This window comes from Pelophylax lessonae (assembly GCF_965119305.1).
Source record: "Pelophylax lessonae genome assembly, chromosome: 5".
NCBI classification, from domain to species: domain Eukaryota; kingdom Metazoa; phylum Chordata; class Amphibia; order Anura; family Ranidae; genus Pelophylax; species Pelophylax lessonae.
In genome coordinates this window covers 557519608-557539693 of record NC_138772.1, presented here as the reverse complement: position 1 = coordinate 557539693, position 20086 = coordinate 557519608, and the positions used below count along the sequence as shown (strand labels likewise).

The following is a 20086-nucleotide window of genomic DNA, read 5'->3' as shown; positions in this document are numbered from 1 at the left end:
CCACTTACTATTAGAGGAAAAGCAAACCGTACCAAACTGTACCAAACCATACCAAACCGTTCCAACACCGTACCATGAGGTACCATGCAGTGGAAAACCAAACCGAGCCAAGCAGGGCCGAGTGGAGCCGAGCCGGTACTTGCAGTGGAAAAGTGCCATAATAGAACTGTGTGTGATTGGACATAGCCGATCAGCAAGTTTCAGCCAAAATCATTGTCTGAAATCTGCTGCCAAACGCATGTTGTGTCCAATCAAAACCAGAAGCAAGCCATGTACGTTGCCATGCCTGCACCTGCTCACAGTATATTTACTGTAAACTATCGGCAGGCGGATAAAAACAAAAAAACTCAAATTTTGAACTGCTTTTGAATGAAATTCATCAAGTTGCCAAACATACTTAGAATTTTTGTTCAAAAACCTGCTAGCGTATGTCCAGCTTTAGCAATACAATCTACCTATTGGGTCCTATGTACAATCCAGCGCCAAAAAAAAAAAAAAAAAAAAAAGTGTGATTTTTTTTTTTTTAGGTTTCCTGTGTGAAAACATACAGCGGCGGTTTCTCAAATTTAACTGCAAAAGCGGAAATCCACTTTAAGGGAGAAAGACTTTTAGCCTGTATTTGAAGTAGAAGTTTTAGTGCAAGAAACTGTATTGGTATTGATCTGCCCAAGTCGAGGGGAGCCTGGAGTTCAGCTTTAACAGGTTTGAGGGATAGCTGCTAAAAACATATATTCGGTTTAGATTTCAAATCGACATTTAACCTTTCGGGCAACTTTGAAATTAATTTTTTTTTTGCCAAGAAAAACAAAAAAGGAGACAGAACAGCAGACCTACTGACAAAATGTTCTGAAGTTGTATCAGACATGGAAGAAAAAGGCTTCCATAAACCCCACAAAAAAGATTAAAACCTAAAATACACTGACCCCCACCAACACCAAGAATATATACACTGACCCCCACCAACACCAAGAATATATACACTGACCCCCACCAACACCAAGAATATATACACTGACCCCCACCAACACCAAGAATATATACACTGACCCCCACCAACACCAAGAATAAATAAGCAAATCGAGATTCAATTATTCTTATAAAGTAGCATGAATAAAGAAAGTCTTACCTGTCTCGGTGGGCTGTTCAGGCTGTTGAGGTTCATCCTTTCCTGTGACAGTCAAAACTTCCTCTGTCTGCTGAAAAGTCTTGGGCGAAGCTGGGATCTCCGAGACTTCCGGCTTAGAGGAAACAAGAATCTCTGCCTGAGGAGAGGCGGGAGGCTCTAAATGAGTCTTAGCAACTGGAGAGGCAGAAGGCTCCAGTTGGGTCAGGACACCTGGAGAGGCGGAAGGCTCCAGTTGGGTCAGGACACCTGGAGAGGCGGAAGGCTCCAGTTGGGTCAGGACACCTGGAGAGGCGGAAGGCTCCAACTGGGTCTGGGCAACAGGAGAGGCGGAAGGCTCCAACTGGGTCTGGGCAACAGGAGAGGCGGGAGGCTCCAACTGGGTCTGGGCAACAGGAGAGGCGGGAGGCTCCAACTGGGTCTGGGCAACAGGAGAGGCGGGAGGCTCCAACTGGGTCTGGGCAACAGGAGAGGCGGGAGGCTCCAACTGGGTCTGGGCAACAGGAGAGGCGGGAGGCTCCAACTGGGTCTGGGCAACAGGAGAGGCGGGAGGCTCCAACTGGGTCTGGGCAACAGGAGAGGCGGGAGGCTCCAACTGGGTCTGGGCAACAGGAGAGGCGGGAGGCTCCAACTGGGTCTGGGCAACAGGAGAGGCGGGAGGCTCCAACTGGGTCTGGGCAACAGGAGAGGCGGGAGGCTCCAACTGGGTCTGGGCAACAGGAGAGGCGGGAGGCTCCAACTGGGTCTGGGCAACAGGAGAGGCGGGAGGCTCCAACTGGGTCTGGGCAACAGGAGAGGCGGGAGGCTCCAACTGGGTCTGGGCAACAGGAGAGGCGGGAGGCTCCAACTGGGTCTGGGCAACAGGAGAGGCGGGAGGCTCCAACTGGGTCTGGGCAACAGGAGAGGCGGGAGGCTCCAACTGGGTCTGGGCAACAGGAGAGGCGGGAGGCTCCAACTGGGTCTGGGCAACAGGAGAGGCGGGAGGCTCCAACTGGGTCTGGGCAACAGGAGAGGCGGGAGGCTCCAACTGGGTCTGGGCAACAGGAGAGGCGGGAGGCTCCAACTGGGTCTGGGCAAGCGGAGAGGCGGGAGGCTCCAACTGGGTCTGGGCAAGCGGAGAGGCGGGAGGCTCCAACTGGGTCTGGGCAAGCGGAGAGGCGGGAGGCTCCAACTGGGTCTGGGCAAGCGGAGAGGCGGGAGGCTCCAACTGGGTCTGGGCAAGCGGAGAGGCAGGAGGCTCCAACTGGGTCTGGGCAAGCGGAGAGGCAGGAGGCTCCAACTGGGTCTGGGCAAGCGGAGAGGCAGGAGGCTCCAACTGGGTCTGGGCAAGCGGAGAGGCAGGAAGCTCCAACTGGGTCTGGGCAAGCGGAGAAGCAGGAGGCTCCAACTGGGTCTGGGCAAGCGGAGAGGCAGGGGCTTCTACCTCAGCCTGGGCAGCAGCAGAGGGCTCTACCTCAGCCTGGACAGCAGAAGCAGGGGGCTCTACCTCAGCCTGGACAGCAGAAGCAGGGGGCTCTACCTCAGCCTGGACAGCAGCAGAGTCTGGGGGCTTTACTTCAGCCTGGACAGCAGCAGAGTCTGGGGGCTTTACTTCAGTCTGGGCAGCAGCAGAGGCAGAAGCAGGGGGGTCTACCTCAGCCTGGGCAGCAGCAGAAGAGGCAGGGGGCTCTACCTCAGCCTGGGTAGCAGCAGCAGGGGCAGGGGGCTCTACCTCAGCCTGGGCAGCAGCAGCAGAGGCAGAGGGAGAAATTGGAGGCTCTTCGTCAGCCTGGGTGACAGGAGGCGCTGTCTCATCTACAAAAGAAGCCGGAGAAGCTGGAGACTCAGAGGAGAATTCTTGGATCCAATCAGCAGGGGCCTCTTCCTGAATCTGAGAAGTGGAAGAGATGTGGAGCTCTTCAAGTAATGCTGTAGGGGACGCTGGTATCTCTTCCTGGGTGCCAGCAGCAGCGTTTGCTTCTTGGCCTGCCTGGAAAGCAGAGGACACCTGTTCTGGGTCTACAGAATCCCCAAGCAGCTCTTTCTCCTCTGGACCAGTTTCTTCAGAAGCAATTGGATCTTTTTCAATTCCATGCACAATACATTCAGAAGATGGAGGAGGATCCTTAATGGAGCTAGAAGATCCTTCTTGTGTTGTAACCCCCTGGTTTAGGTCCTCTAAAAATAAAAAATAAAAATAAGTTATTTTATCTGCAGTCTATACCAACAATAAAAGTGAGATTAAAGCTAAAGCAACACAGAGGGATTCTGGGTGCCAAACTGTACAAACAAGTGTTGCTGAAACAAACTAACATTTCAGTGCATGAGTGTCTCCTCATCTGAGCGCACTGCTGGAAATGCCTTTATCTATACCAGCACAGCAACCAGCAGATAGTGCAGCAGATTCTATGGCAATCGGTGTACAAACCTAGCGAAGCATTGAAAGGAAAATGTGCAAGGCAGCGCGGTGATCCAGGACAAATCCCACCGCTTGTCCTACATGGTCAGGATACCATGTGTGGAGTAGGATTCACTGACCGATACATTGTCTGTTGCATCATTAGGGACGGGGAATGGAAAGGAGGGGTGTCAGTGGAGTATAAAGGCCAATAAATAGTGTCTTGAAAAAGTATTCATACCCCTTGAAATTTTCCACATTTTGTCATGCTGCAACCAAAAATGTAAATGTATTTTATTGGGATTTTATGTGATAGACCAACACAAAGTGACAATTGTGAAGTGGAAGGAAAATTATACAAATAAATCTGTGAAAAGTGTGTGTGTGTGTGGGGGGGATTTGTATCAATACTTTGTAGAACCGCCTTTCCCTGCCATTCCAGCTGCAAGTCTTTTTGGGCAGTGGTCCTCAACCCTGGCCTACAGGGCCCGCTAACAGGCCAGATTTGCAAGATAACTGAAATACATCCCAGGTGATATCATTTGCTGCTCAGTGATTGCAGTACTCTAGTCTGCATCTCCCCAAGGTAATACTTACAATCTGGCCTGTTAGTGGGCCCTGAGGACCGGAGTTGAGGACCACTGTTTTTGGGGATGTCTCTACCAGCTTTGCACATCTAGGACATTTTTGCTCATTCTTTGCAGAATATCTCAAGCTCTGTCAGATTGGATGGAGAGCGTCTGTGATCAGCAATTTTCAAGTCCTGAAACAGATTCGCAATGGGATTTAGGTCTGGACTGTGACTGGGCCATTCTAACACATGAATATGCTTTGATGTAAACCATTCCATTGTAGCTCTGGCTGGATGTTTCGGGTCGTTGTCCTGCTGGAAGGTGAACCTCCGCCCCAGTCTCAAGTCTTTTGCAGACTCTTACAGGTTTTCTTCTAAGATTGCCCTGTATTTGGCTCCATCCATCTTCCCATCAACTCTGACCAGCTTCCCTGTCCCTGCTGAAGAAAAGAATCCCAAAGCATGATGCTGCCACCACCATGTTTCACAGTGGGGATTGTGTGTTAAGGGTGGTATGCAGTGTTAGTTTTCCCCCACACATTTTCCTTTTAGGACAAAGTTCAATTTTGGTCTAATCTGAGCAGAGCTGCTCCTTCCACATGTTTGCTGTGTCCCCCACATGGCTTCTCACAAACTCCAAAGGAGAATTCTTATGGCTTTCTTCCACCAATGGCTTTCTTCTTCTCACTCTTCCATAAAGGGCAGATTTGTGGAGCGCACGACTAAGTTGTCCTGTGGACAGATTCTCCCACCTGAGCTGTGGATCTCTGCAGCTCCTCCAGAGTTCCAATGGTCCTCTTGGCTGCTTCTCTGATGAATGCTCTCATTGCCCGGCCGGTCAGTTTAGGTGGACGGCCATGTCTTGGTAGGGTTGCAGTTGTGCCATACTCTTTCCATTTTCCCATGACTGATTGAACAGCGCTCCGTGAGACGGTCAAAGCCTGGGAGATTTTATTATAACCTAACCCTGCTTTACACTTCTCCACAACTTTATCCCTGACCTGTCTGGTGTGTTCCTTTGCCTTCATGATGCTGTTTGTTCAGTAAGGTTATCCAACAAACCTCTAAAGGGGTTCACAGAACAGCTGTATTTATACTGAAATTCATATATAAAGTTCACCTGTGTGTAACTTAATTAGGGGACTTCTGAAGGCAATTGGTTCCACTTGATTTTAGTTCGGGGTATCCAAGTAAAGGAGGCCGAATTTAATTGCCCCCCACACTTTTCAGATTTATTTGTATCATTTATCATTTTCCTTCCACTTCACAATTATGGCCACTTTGTGTCGGTCTATCACATAAAATCCCAATAAAATACATTTAAGTTTTTGGTTGTAACATGACAAAATGTGGAACACTTCAAGGGGTGTGAATACTTTTCCAAGGCGCTGTACACAATCTTTGCTTAAATGAGATTCTAAGGGTTCCTTTTTTTATATTAAACCTGTCAAAACTTACCTGATCTGTGTAATGGTTTTGTACAGAGCAGCCTTAATACTCTTCTGGGGTCCCCAGCTTGCTCTCCTGGTCCCCAACCCCCCCGCCGCCAAGTGCCCCTATAGCAAGCCAATTGCTATGGAGGCAGGCACTCATGTGCGCACTCCTGAGTCACCTCTGTGTGTCCATAGGATACAGAGCGCGGCTTGGCCCTGTCCCCGCACCCCCCTCAATGGCAGTGATTGACAGCAGTAGGAGGTAATGGCTCCTGCTGCGGTCTCTAAGCCAATGAGAAGCGAGACATGAGAGAGCCAAGACTCCTATACATCGCTGGATCGAGATAGGGTTTCAGATTAGTATGCGGTGTAAAGCTGCACTCAGAATGCATTTTTAAAGATTAAGTTCACCTTTAGTTAAAAAAATAAAAATGCACATTTTTGCAGGTAAAAAAAAAAAAAGAAGTGTTCATTTTTATTTTTTACACAGAGGCCTTCAAGGTGCTGCACCCGCAATCAGTGGATAGAGAATGCAATGACAGGCTACCACACTCTCCGCCTCCAGCTTTCTGTTGGGAACAATCTGCGTCCAGGGCTGATCATTCGCAGGTAGTCGCCCCATGAGCGAATTACATGCAAGCAGCTGCCAATAGCTGTGGGAGCTGTCAGCTGCCCATTGCTTTTAATGGGGTTCCCTCCCGCAGTCAATTGCTGGGAACAACTGCTGGGTCTCCTGCATCTAATGACTAACAGTCCCATTCACAGGAGGGAATGGAGCATAAAAATGTATTCGTTTTAAGCATCACCTCTTCTACAGAATTCACTGACTTATCAATAAAGCTTGAGCAGCACTCAAAAAAAGCAGCCAAGTGCAAAACAAACTCAGCAGAGGAAGAAAGCCGCATGAAGCGCTTTTAGTACTAGCCTGTAGATCAGTGGTCTCCAAAACAGCAGCCCTTTGCTTGCCTTTATCCGGCCCTTGGGACACTACTCTCCCCCCCCCCCCGATACGAGACACTATTCTGCCAACTTCACAAAGAATAAAGCACAATATCTCCCACTGACACCAATAATGAGGAGCGATTTCTCCCAATGACGGGGCACTGCTCCTCCCCGTAATACCAATGGTGGCAATGTTTACTCCCACCGATGCCAGAAAAATATCTGCTCCCGATGGCCATAGTCTGGCCCCCTAAAGGACAATAAACTGGCCCTTTGTTTAGAAAGTTTGGAGACCCCTGCTGTAGATCATTTCTACAACAAACCCCACCACACTCACCTTGATTTTTCTGGGGAACATGATTCTGTGCCTCTACAGAGCGGTAACCTGGAGCCTCATATAACTCTGTCTCTTCCAACTCTAAAGCGTCTGTGAAAAAACACCATTGATGGCTCATGTATGAAAATGTCTGGAAACTACACCCACAACACCCATAGAAACCAACGGCGAGAATTTGGTTTTGTCTCGATAAGAAAGAAGTTTACTATGCATGCAATGCTTCCATAATTCGTAACTCAAGCAAGCAAGGCCTCCATAATTCGTATATCAGGCATGCAAGGCCTCCATAATTCGATATCAGGCATGCAAGGCCTCCATAATTCGTATATCAGGCATGCAAGCCCTCCCTAATTCATATCAAGCAAGCAAGGCCTTCATAATTCGTATATCAAGCATGCAAGGCCTCCATAATTTGTATATCAGGCATGCAAGGCCTCCATAATTTGTATATCAAGCATGCAAGGCCTCCATATTTCATACACCACACAATTACAATGGACATTTGTTGTACCCGTCTCTTGCTGCTGCCGCCGCTGCCGTTCGGCCAATCCAGGTAGAAGCTGGCTTTCTATGACTGCCCGAGAATCTGAGACCTCAGCTGAAAACCGCGAATCCTCAGACTGCAAAGTATGCAGCTCTTCAAGTTCTACAACAGGAAGGAAGGCAATTCTTAGAGACCCGGTCATCAAACTGTATGTGAAAGCAAAGAATCTCTACATATATAGATATAAATAAATGATACTTGCAGCATGTATTGATTTTCCATACATGATTTTATTCACTGGCAAAGAACTCCAAGAAGAGTCCGTTCCCTAGCACAGCCCCTTCCTTGCATGTCACGGCCCTCTTCTCCTCAGGGAATGTCAGACTGTGCTGGCCCAGCTTCTTCCCTTTTATGTAAGCAGCTGCTAGATGAGGGAAGGGGAATACTACAGAATGTCACTTGAGTAAACCGCTCCAAGTCTGCTGACATCACATTCAAGATGGCGGCACCCAGCAGCAGTCTCAGGGCGTTTTACAGTATTTACAGATAAACATGTATAAAACACGTTAAATTTCACATTATTGAAAAACTTTTTTGCTGGGATAAAAAAAAAAAAAAAAAAACGGTCCAGCGGCAGAGTTTTTTCAAAGACTGCACCAGCCATATCTTGCGCATGTAGGCCGTGCTGTAGGCCGTGCTTTTTCCAAACATATTTCACACTGATTTCCTGTTTGTCAGATATCCCCAGCGCTAAACGGGCAAAAATGCAGCATGACTACTCTGCTCTTATCAGAAAGCAGAGGAAGAAAGAGGTCTGCCATATTCAGGCAGGACCTACAACATTTTCTACAATCAGACCAGAAGTTGCAGAACTGGGGAACTTTGTAGCATGTGGGAGCTCAATGCAAAGGGCAGAGTTTGTCTAAGTCACGGAATTTAGCTTTAAACTCACTAAAGTGGCAAGGACACTTTCTATAACTGCTGAAAACGTTCTTAGCCTGAAAAAAACAAAAACTAATGCAGCCAAATCCTAAGCACAGTGATATATTAACCTTTTGTTTTTGGGTTTAGATACATTAAATATACACTTTTTTCAGTTGGCCCCGGATGTTTTTAGCCATTATGGGATGGCATGCACAGCATATCAGCACATTTTGGCAGACTTGCCTGGCAAGCAATCCCTTCCAGAGCTGCACTATCCGTGCTTCCATCGATCACAGGCACTTCTATTATCTCCCGATCATCTTTTCGGTTTCAGACCGCTAAGTTGGTCGGGCAGTGATGACGTCACCCACGCGGGAGTCACATCACCATGGCACTGAGCCTTGCTGTAAACTTAAACCAAGCTGTGCATGTGTGGCTCGGTGTACATAAAACAGCACCAAGCAGAGAGAAGGGGGGAAATGATAGAAGAGACCAATATGGTCTTTTAGGTAGAACAAAAAAAAAGCCTACCTGTCAGTTTTTTTTAATTCCCCTTTAAGACAAAAGCAAAAATCCAAATACCAGCTATTAGGAAGTTACAGCAACCATTTTTTCTGCTCTCTCCATTTTGAGGATAGTTTAAAAACCATATGAATACCAGCAAGCACTCCTGGCAACGTTACACCCCTGTAATAGCTTGTCCACATGTGCAGCAGGGACAGCAGCTGCTCCGAAAAAGTGACGCTCTTATATTGCTTAAGAAAAGTCTGACGGGAGGGGACATGTCACCTCCTCACTGTCTGATTTAACCCAATAATTGCCATACTGCTGCGCCACAATCATGCGGTTGCAGCGCAGCCCCGTAGAAGTGCATTTGTCGCAGTCGGCGGTGGCACCCTGCCAAAAGCGCCATGCTGTTTAAGTTTTGGCACGGTCGTGAAGCACGTGTACAGCAGTATGTTAGTGTTTAGGCGGGTGGTCAGTTGCAGCTCCACCACCTAGTTTTACGGTCCACGGCCGCATGTGGGAAGGAAGCCTCATGGTTACTTTTAGGTGCAGCCCAAGCTGTCCAGCAAATGTAGATCCAAATATAAATGCATTTATACAAAAAAAAAAAAAAAAAAACCCATTGAGTATAGGATACAGAGCACAATTACAGGAATTAACCCCATAAAGTTAACAGAACACAATAGCTTTCACTCTAGTGGTCCTTTAACAGCAAGTTGGCTTCTGTACATTATCTGAAATGTGAACTTTTGCTGCATAAAGTATCAAGGATATACCCTTCATGAGGCTACAATCAGCGCTGAAGGAGATCACATCGCTCTATGGAGTATCGGCAAACATAGAACTGTGGCTGTTTTTGCTTTAAGAGGACTACAAGGGATACAAATCACTTAACGGAACAGATGGCCCAAATCCTGGACTGGCCGAAGAGCGTTCTAAAAAAGTGCTTAAAACAAAGCAGAAGCAGCTCAGCGGCATCCTGCGGATGAAGACACTCGAGCTCACCAGACGTTGCGGGAATCTCACGGCTCAGGCAGAGGCCTCTTCAGAGAAAGTCTTGAGTTTCAGAAAAGTTTGAAGATTGCTGAACACCCAATAGAGAGGGGAAAAGTTGAATCTCAGCTCCGTGAGTCAGCGAAATTCATCTTCAGTCACCTCAGCTAAACATCATGGAGCAGGAGGGTAGACTGTTCTGGTGAATGTAAAAAAAACATAGCGTCCTCAGCAGTCCCGAGGGCTCCTCGCACACGACAGGCGAGCGCTTGATTAAATGTGAATGAGACTGGAGGACAGCTGCAGAGCGAGCTCAGAGACTGCACATGACAGGCAGGAGAGGAACTATCACTATGTCACAAGTGACGGCTTCCCTCTGCAATGTCAGCCACTCTGAGAGATCAAGATACATTCATATCAACCCAACGGCGGCTCAGGCTTCATCATATCCACCCAAACTCTGCTCAGGCTTCGTCATATCCACCCAAACTCTGCTCAGGGTTCGTCATATCCACGCAAACTCTGCTCAGGCTTCGTCATATCCACCCAAACTCTGCTCAGGCTTCGTCATATCCACCCAAACTCTGCTCAGGCTTCGTCATATCCACCCAAACTCTGCTCAGGCTTCGTCATATCCACCCAAACTCGGCTCAGGCTTCGTCATAGCCCCCCCAACCTCGGCTCAGGCTTCGTCATATCCGCCCAACCTCGGCTCAGGCTTTGTCATATCCACCCAACCTCGGCTCAGGCTTCGTCCTAGCCCCCCAACCTCGGCTCAGGCTTCGTCCTAGCCCCCCCCCCCCAACCTCGGCTCAGGCTTAGTCCTAGCCCCCCGAACCTCGGCTCAGGCTTGGTCCTAGCCCCCCCCCCAACCTCGGCTCAGGCTTAGTCCTAGCCCCCCGAACCTCGGCTCAGGCTTCGTCCTAGCCCCCCCCCCAACCTCGGCTCAGGCTTAGTCCTAGCCCCCCGAACCTCGGCTCAGGCTTGGTCCTAGCCCCCCCCCCAACCTCGGCTCAGGCTTAGTCCTAGCCCCCCGAACCTCGGCTCAGGCTTCGTCCTAGCCCCCCCCCCAACCTCGGCTCAGGCTTAGTCCTAGCCCCCCGAACCTCGGCTCAGGCTTCGTCCTAGCCCCCCCCCCCCCCAACCTCGGCTCAGGCTTAGCCCTAGCCCCCCCCCAACCTCGGCTCAGGCTTCATCATAGCCTCCCAACGGCGGCCCAGGCTTCATCATAGCCTCCCAACGGCGGCCCAGGCTTCATCATAGCCTCCCAACGGCGGCCCAGGCTTCATCATAGCCTCCCAACCTCAGGTTAGGATTCATCACATCCAAACTAGAGAACAAAATACTGTTCAGGTGTGGAATGTAATGGATTACTCACAGGTGCTGACCCTGGATCCCTACCGCAGAGACATGCAAAGAAAACTGGTTGCACACCACAGTTGTAATCCAATAAAATGTCCTTTAATCTTCAAACATGGGACAATAGTACAGGAAAGGTTACCATTGACAAGTTTCACACAAGGAGGTGCTTAGTCGTAAGTGTGAAACATGTCAAGTAAGCCATCCTAGCCACCCAGCGCCGGCTCAGGCTTCATCCTAGCCACCCAGCGCCGGCTCAGGCTTCATCCTAGCCACCCAGCGCCGGCTCAGGCTTCATCCTAGCCACCCAGCGCCGGCTCAGGCTTCATCCTAGCCACCCAGCGCCGGCTCAGGCTTCATCCTAGCCACCCAGCGCCGGCTCAGGCTTCATCCTAGCCACCCAGCGCCGGCTCAGGCTTCATCCTAGCCACCCAGCGCCGGCTCAGGCTTCATCCTAGCCACCCAGCGCCGGCTCAGGCTTCATCCTAGCCACCCAGCGCCGGCTCAGGCTTCATCCTAGCCACCCAGCGCCGGCTCAGGCTTCATCCTAGCCACCCAGCGCCGGCTCAGGCTTCATCCTAGCCACCCAGCGCCGGCTCAGGCTTCATCCTAGCCACAAACTTTACAAAAAAAGTAAAATATTAATTTCCACATCGTATTTGATTTCTAGCCTCCTATTAACCAAAGGAATCGTAAAAGGTGGTACCTTTTTGGTGCAGCTGTGCCGGCTAGCCAATCGGCTTCTAAATTCCGCTTAATTAGGCTTTGACAATAAATCCTGGAGTTGTATTGGCTTCTATGCAAAGCTGCACCAGATTTTGCACTCTCCAATTTTACTAAATCAACTCTTGTGTTTGCTGTGTCATATTTCACAGTGTCTGTCTTCTGAAACAGACGTGCTGAGTTCCAGGAGGAAGAGAGAGTATTAGGAATCACTACTTGCAGGCAGCAAAGGTACCATTTATTAATGTAGTCCTTATCGAAAGTAAACCAAAGAAATAAGACGTGGAGCTGAAAAATATGCAGGGAGTCCAAGAAATTGTGGAAAGGGATGGGAAGCACAGGAAGCACTCAACATAAAAGGAAATTTTTTTAGGCAAGTTAATGTTGGGTGGTCATTAATAACTGTATGGTTGGTTATCAAAATGCTGATGTTATAAAAAGTGTGCATACGCGTTAAACCAGGGAACTCATTTAAAAATCCTACCTTACTTTAGGGGAGAGGGGTCTCCAAACTACACTGCTCCAGCCGTTTAGGAACTACAAGTCCTACGAAGCATTGCAAGATTCTAATAGCCACAAGCATGACTACCAGAGGCATGATGGGATTTGAAGTTTCTCAACACATTAAGGGCCATAGTTTGGTGACCCCTCTTTTAGGGTGACAAAGCTCACTTACTCTATGAAGGAATAGCGGTTTCGCCCTTAACAGCTACGTTTGTGGAGGGATCCAAACCCCTCCTCTGCACTTAAAAGCATTCAAAACTTCAAGTTTGGCTGTTTTTGAATTTTTTTTAATCTGGCGCCAGACAGTACCCGGAAGTGATGTCACTCATGACATCACTTCTGGGGTTTTACACGGAGACCCAATCAGAGCCGAATGCGGCTTTGATCGGGTCTTCAGCGGCCATGCAGGCAGGCGTCCCCTACCGCTCCTTGTAATGACAGCTGAGCGGCTTCTCAGCCACATCGTTGTCATTACAAGACAGCTGACCGTCAGCTATGGACGCCGATACCGGGGTGATATAGGCATCACTCCGGTACAGCACTTTCCCGAAATATTGGCAATATCAGTAAACTCCTGGGCGGATTCTGATATATCGGGGAAAGTGCATATCGGCCCTCGATATATCAGCTTTGCCAATAATCGGTCGATCCCTACTTTCTATGCTCATCTCACATGGGGACTGTTTGTAGTCCACAGAGGTAGGCCTAACAACATTGCTTGCTATTTCAATTCAGTAAAAAGGTAGTCACAAGGACACGTGATTTATGGCAGGATCATCTTGAATTGTTCTGCAATGGAAGAAAACGTAAAGGCCGATCACATTTACGGGTCTACAAGAGGCAATTAAACGAAACGATTTAAAGTCATTGGAAAGGTGTTTTTTTTTTTTTTTAATAACAAAACTGCTATACTTACCTCCTCTGAGCAGTTGGTTTTGCACAGAGCAGCCCGGATCCTCTTCTCGTTTCCCTCTTCGCTGCTCCTGGCCCCTCCCTACTGTCGAATGCCACCACAGCAAGCAGTTTGGTATGGGGGCAACCGAGGCGAGCTGCAGCTCCGTTTATCCATTCAGACACAGAGCTGCTGTTCAGCCCAGCTCCCTCTCCTGATTGGCTAACATTTGGCTGTGTGGGAGCCAATAGCGCCACTGCTGTGTCTCAGCCAATCATGAGGCAGGACGACTTGTGGAACATTGCTGGATTGAGATAGGGCTCAGGTAAGTATTAGGGGTTGCTGAGGGGGGCTTCTGCACACAGCAGGCTTTTTATCTTAATGCATAGAATGCACCTTCTGCCTTTACAACTCCTTAAATTAGACATACTTTAACTGATTGTCTGAGACATTAAAATATATAACTAAAAGGCAAAACTTTTTTTTTTTTTTTTTTTATTAAGTATTGGATGGAGTAGAGGGAGCAGAAGAACCTCCATCAGGTTTTTCTTGCTGTGTGTGCCCCCGTTAACGAGGTTCATCCCCTCTATTGGTCCTGTTTACCGTTATTGAAAATTAAAGTAAAAAATAGAATTTTTGTAAGAACTTACCGTAAAATTCTTTTCTCCGAGTCCTCTGACAGTCGCCGCCCACTCATACAGTCTTCACCAATGGGTATTGGCCTTATCCACAGAAGTTAGGCAAAAGATTTTGTTAGAAAACATTCACAAAACCTTTGTATAGACTAGGGCTGCAACTAACGATTAATTTGTCTGTCGACTAATCTAACGATTATTTTTATTTTATTTTTTTTGCTTGAGTGTTTTTTGATTAGCTAATTAATCCTGTAATTAATACAGACCCCTCAGTAAGCCCCCTCCCAGTGCAGACCCCTCAGTAAGCCCTCCCACCTAGTACAGACCACTTAGTAAGCCCCCCCTCCCAGTACAGACCCCTCAGTAAGCCCTCCCACCTAGTACAGACCACTTAGTAAGCCCCCCTCCCAGTACAGACCCCTTAGTAAGCCCTCCCACCTAGTACAGACCACTTAGTAAGCCCCCCTCCCAGTACAGACCCCTCAGTAAGCCCTCCCACCTAGTACAGACCACTTAGTAAGCCCCCCTCCCAGTACAGACCCCTCAGTAAGCCCTCCCACCTAGTACAGACCATTTAGTAAGCCCCCCTCCCAGTACAGACCCCTCAGTAAGCCCTCCCACCTAGTACAGACGACTTAGTAAGCCCCCCCCCTCCCAGTGCAGACCCCTCAGTAAGCCCTCCCACCTAGTACAGACCACTTAGTAACCCCCCCTCCCAGTACAGACCCCTCAGTAAGCCCTCCCACCTAGTACAGACCACTTAGTAAGCCCCCCTCCCAGTGAAGACCCCTCAGTAAGCCCTCCCACCTAGTACAGACCATTACAAGCCGCCACAGTACAGTATAAGCCGGTGTAGCGCCGCACATGTGACATCTCTAAGTACCTGGGTGATCGGGGAGGATGGCGAAGGTGTTGCGGCAGAAGCTGTGGCGGAATACGGGGGTGCTGGAGACGGTCAGCGCTCACCCTGAACAGCACCGTCTTAACATCGGTGTGGACGGAGCCGGGGGGGGGGGGGATTTCACCCGGCCGGCAATGATTCAATCGGCGCTGCGGCCGGCCAGGGGGCGTGTGACGTCACGTGTTGACGCGTCAACGATTTTTCGTAGTCGACTACGTCGACGCATCGTGGCAGCCCTAGTATAGACACACCTACAGGTGGCTGTCCCTCTGGTCCAATACCCCCAGCTAACAGCATTCCCAATTCAGTTTGGTAGCAAGCAGTGTAGAAATCCATGAACCCCAAAAGAGGGGCGGGAGGCGGCGACTGTCAGAGGACTCAGAGAAAAGAATTTTACGGTAACTTCTTACAAAAATTCTATTTTCTCTTACGTCCTCTGACAGTCGCTGCCCACTCATACAATCTGCACTTCTGGGATGTCCCAAAGCAGTGTAGATGTGAGGGGTGGGAAACCTAACCGTCAAAAAAAGGCAACGCAGCACCCAGGTCAGAGAAAAGATCTTCTGAACCAGAAAGGTAAACACTGGGCAACAGGAGCGAACAAACCCAGGAAAGCAAAAATGCTAGGCAAAGACAAAACTGATTTGGGAATGCTGTTAGCTGGGGGTATTGGACCAGAGGGACAGCCCCCTGTAGGTGTGTCTATACAAAGGTTTTGTGAATGTTTACTAACAAAATATTTTGCCTAGCTTACTCCTGTGGATAAGACCAATACCCAGAAGTGCAGACTGTATGAGTGGGCGGTGACTGTCAGAGGACGTAAGAGAAAAGAAAATCCCAAATTTTGGGTTTCCCCCAAAAAAAGAGGGGAAATCTTCCAATGGGGACACTAGTTCTGATGACCTGGGGAAGTCCCTTAATTTGCAGGGATTTTTCGTTTGCCCTCTACTTTGTCCCATAGCCAAATTCCCCAATAGCAGAGATGGTGGAAACAAACCTGACAGGGGTTATAACTCTGCTCTATCAAAAATGGGAAAAAAAAAAAAAAAAAAGAGGTTGCCTATAGTTCTACTTTAACTTAATCCCTGAAAGTATGAACTTTCAAAGAAAAATGGAGGTCTGTCCATACCACGAAATGCAAAACCACGATGGCGTCAGGTTTTACCACCCATTCAGAGCCAGTTTTAGTGAGTAGGCATTAGTAGCATCTGGGTTTTAACTTATATTAAAGGGTTTTTCCTCTCCTGACACGGCACGTGGACAGCACACCAAGTTGAAGGAGATTTAAAAGCAGATCGTAGCAGCTGCTGCAATCTGTTACCACCATAGGAAAGAAGGTGGGGTGACTCCAGGCCGTGCATGTGTTCACAACCCCGGACTCTGATCATCACATGCATTTTCCAAGACTCCTGCCAACTGCTAACCTCTGCTCACCTGAAGGAGTATAGGGAGAGAGGGCAAGCTGCTCCTCTGCGGTTGGCTGCCAGATATCCGACATGTGGTCACTTTTTGTGACTCGAAAAGGAACATTGGCCGACTCATCACTTGGTGTCTCCCCAAATGTGCCTAAAAACATAAAAAAATAAAGGGAGTGTGACAGCTAAGACAAGGCAGCAAAGAGAACCAGTTATCGGCTAAAAAAAAAAAGAAGATGACTCGGGACGGCTGTTCCAGGTATGTACTGAAAGCAGCACAACTTAAAAAAAAAAAAGGAAGAAAAATAAGTGACACTTAGGACCAAAATCTTATTCGTGTCACTTGCAAAAAACACATACATGGATATTTACATTAACCCCTTCCTGCCGACCACATACATGCAGCCTCATGAAAGTGGTCTTTTTCCGTGGGGCCGCATATATGCATATCTTTTGTGCTGGGAGCACACCACACTCCCAGCGCAGAGACCGAGGTGTCACCGAGGGACCCGTACTAGCGATCAGGATTGGTATCCGGTCACCTGATCGCTGCGATAGCCTTTGATTGGCCATCTCAGTGACCAATCACTGTGAGCCCGCCCTGTGTTTACTCTTCTCAATGAAAAGGAAGATACATTGTATCTTCCTCTGTTTGCAGGAGAGGAAAATGTAAACAAATGAAAGCGTAAAAACATAAATAAATATAAAAACAAAGAATAAAAAAAAGAAGAAAAAAAAAAAAAAACATCAAGGTTTGCAGGGTTAGTGTTAGGGTCAAAGCTGGGGGTCAAAAGTCAAGATTGGGGTCAAAGGTCAAGGTCATCAGCATATTTTGCATAGAATTAAAAAAATAAAATGATTAGTATCAGTGTTAATGTGTTTTAGGCAGGATAAAGAAAATACGCACCATTTTTTCTGGGCTGTACTACAGGTACATACAACATACACATATGTGGTATCGCTGCAATTAGCAGCGGGAGAATTTTGGGTTGTTTTTTGGTGATAAATTATAATAGCAAGAAATAAACCGCTAAATTTAAAATATTTACTATTTTGGGCCACTTTTTCTTGGTTATAAAAAAAAAAAAAACCCACAGGAGATATTACTATTCCAATTCCCACCAACATAAAAGCCCACTTTGTCCTGAAAAAAACAAAAACAAAACAAAACACAAAAAGACACAAAGAAACAAACAAAAAAAACGACACACAAAACACGTGGTGCAAGACCCCGTTCAGACAGGGGCAACACGACTTGATGGGGCGACCTGTGAAGTCGCGGTGCACAGCGACCGGACCTCGGCGTGACTTGCACGGACTTCATATCATTGAAATCAATGCAAGTCGCCCCAAAGTAGTACAGGACCCTTTTTCTAAGTCGGAGCGACTTGTGTCGCTCCTATTAGAATGGGTCCTGTGCTAATCAATGGCAGGCAACCCACCGCGACTTGTCAGGCGACCAAGTCGCCTGATAAGTCGCGCTAGTGTGAATGGGGTCTAAGGGTTCTTTCACACAGGCGTTCCGATCATTGGAGCAGCGGATGTCAGCGGTGACATGTCCGCTGACACCCGCATCCGATCCTGTCCGTGAAATCCAGACGGATAGAAACCCCATTTTCCATCCGGCCTGGGGATCGGATGAGAGTGGACAGGCGGTCCGCTCTCATCCGATTCCCCCATAGAGAGCAGTGGGGCTCTGACACCTCCGTCTCCGCACACAGAACGGAGACGGAGCTGTCATCCGCCGGCTCAGCGGGGATCGGCGGATCGATCCCCGCTGAGCAGAGCACGGTCCGCAACGGAATGCGGACCGTGTGAAGGAGCTCCAAGGCCTCTTTCACACAAACAATCCGATCAGATCCGCTTGTCAGTTTTTTAGGTGGATCTGATCGAATCCTCTATACATTCCTATGGGGCAGCGGGTGTCAGTGGAGATATGTCCGCTGACACCCGCTGCCATCTGCTAAATCCGGATGAATGGAAACCCTATTTTCCATCCATCCAGGGGATCGTATCGGATGAGAGTGGAAAGGCGGTCCACTCTCATCCGATTCCCCATAGAGAGCAGCGGGGCTCTGACACCTCCCTCTCTGCACACAGAGCGAAGAGGGAGCTGTCACCTGCCTGCTCAGCGGGGATTAGTGCATTGATTGCCCGCTGAGCAGAACGGAGTCCGCTGACGGAGGCGAACCGTGTGAAAGGAGCCTAATAGATACACAAAACAGCTGTGACATATACAGTTTTACTAAGACATGTCAAAGTTGCTAAATTGTGCTTAGGCATTTAGATTTGTTTTGCCCTTCGACGTGACAGGGTTAAGTTAAAGGCGACAATCTGATTACTACTACCTGTTGTCTTCTCTGATGTGTCTCCGCTGTTTGTGTCTGTATCACCGGTTTTAGAGTAAGAATCGGTCAGCCATCCTTCCTCAAAGGATCCCGGAGCCGCTTCTGTATGGGAAGAATAGAATATGATAGAAGTATCTCTTTTCACGCAGGCCTTCAGATAACCCAAATCATAACAGCGCGTTTCATAGCAATTCTCTATTGTTGCGCCCAAAGCAGTTTGTATCTACAATTAGCGCCGTGCTGCAGAATGTAAGCAGTGAGCAAACAGGCGTAAACATCAAAAAAAAAAAAAAAAAAAAAAAGGGACATTTCTGCCCCGCCTTCCTGTAGTCCCACTTTGGGATACACCAAAAAACGAAGGAAAAAAAAAAAAGAAACACAAATAGGACAACAAAACTTCAATAAAACGCAGATCCACCGATCTTAAACATTTAAAAAAAAAAAAAAAAAAAAACAACAAACGACCTCCTCGGACACCATGCTCAAACTCCAGAGGTCTGCTGTGTCCAACATTAGGAGAAAAGTTGGCTACAGAACATGCACAGGCCACAATATATGCAAGTTTTGCATGCAATCTTACTTTACAACAGAGCTGTGAACAGACTTTTAAACAAGGATTTGCATCATCTTAACAAGCAGCAAATAACCCCTTACTGACCTCTATAGCTTCAGGCACTGTGGAGTAATTCACCAAAGTTTACTGCAGAATACCCTAAACTTTCCTTTTTCACCTCCCAGTATGCATTTCCTTGCCTGTCGGGCATCTCATCTACCGCAAATAGAGAGCAGGTAACATAAGTAGAGCAGGATGACTTCCTCCTGAGTGCCTGCAACTACAGAGGTCTGGGATGGCCGATTTTAAAGCCAAATTTACTTCCTGTTAAAATGTAAAAATCTTTAGCAACAGCTCCACTTTAAAGCTCAGCTGTGGATGGAGGAAAAAAACATAGTGGGCCCTTCCTACCCCACTGCAAAGGTTAATTGCTTGTTTGATCAGGGGGAAGGATGAAAAGGTTGCATTGCTTACCCTACCTCTGCTCCAGCAGTCGCCTCCTCTCACTTTGGTGCTCTGAGCATTCCTTCAGCCTCATCACATACAATGCAGGGCTATGAACCCCGTTGTGTACATGGAAGAGAGAACATGTGCCTGCACACAGAGGCTTCTATTCCCAGCCATAGACTGTTCGAATATCAGCCGGTTCAGCAGGAACTGGCAGAGATTTGAACCATTAATGGGCAGGCTGAATGTATCAAGTTGATCGATCAATTTGGGTAAACCAGCCTGCTGGATTCGCTTGCGATTACTGCAAGCAGCAGCTATAGCTGCTAGTGATCATCATTGTCTTTTCCCGGTGGGGCCGGCTTTCCCCACCAGGAGAAGAATGGCCCAGTAGGAGAAATTCCCGAATCAACACTGTTGATGGGGGAATCAAGCAAATCTCTTTCCTAAACCTAGCCATGGATTATGCAATTTTATTTCCTGCAACCATGGATTGCAGGGGGGGGGGGGGGGTTTGGGGGGACGCTGGATTTCTCCATCAACGCAGTTAGGGTAGAGAGCTGTCCATGCCGGGAGAGAACACACCAATTACTGCTAGCAGCCACAGCCGACGGCAAA

General features: G+C 48.2%; 1 protein-coding gene across 1 annotated transcript in view; it reads right to left on the bottom strand.

Moving 5' to 3' along the window:
- MAP4 (microtubule associated protein 4) overlaps positions 1-20086 on the bottom strand; it is a 212392-nt gene that overhangs the window by 107684 nt on the left and 84622 nt on the right. Inside the window, exons 6-12 of the mRNA XM_082259044.1 lie at positions 18469-18570; positions 16140-16271; positions 7295-7429; positions 6784-6873; positions 2757-3280; positions 1407-2642; positions 1127-1262 (exon numbers count right to left, since the gene is read on the bottom strand). Of these exons, the coding sequence (XP_082115170.1) occupies positions 1127-1262; positions 1407-2642; positions 2757-3280; positions 6784-6873; positions 7295-7429; positions 16140-16271; positions 18469-18570 (2355 nt within the window). The remainder of the gene's footprint in view (positions 1-1126; positions 1263-1406; positions 2643-2756; positions 3281-6783; positions 6874-7294; positions 7430-16139; positions 16272-18468; positions 18571-20086) is intronic.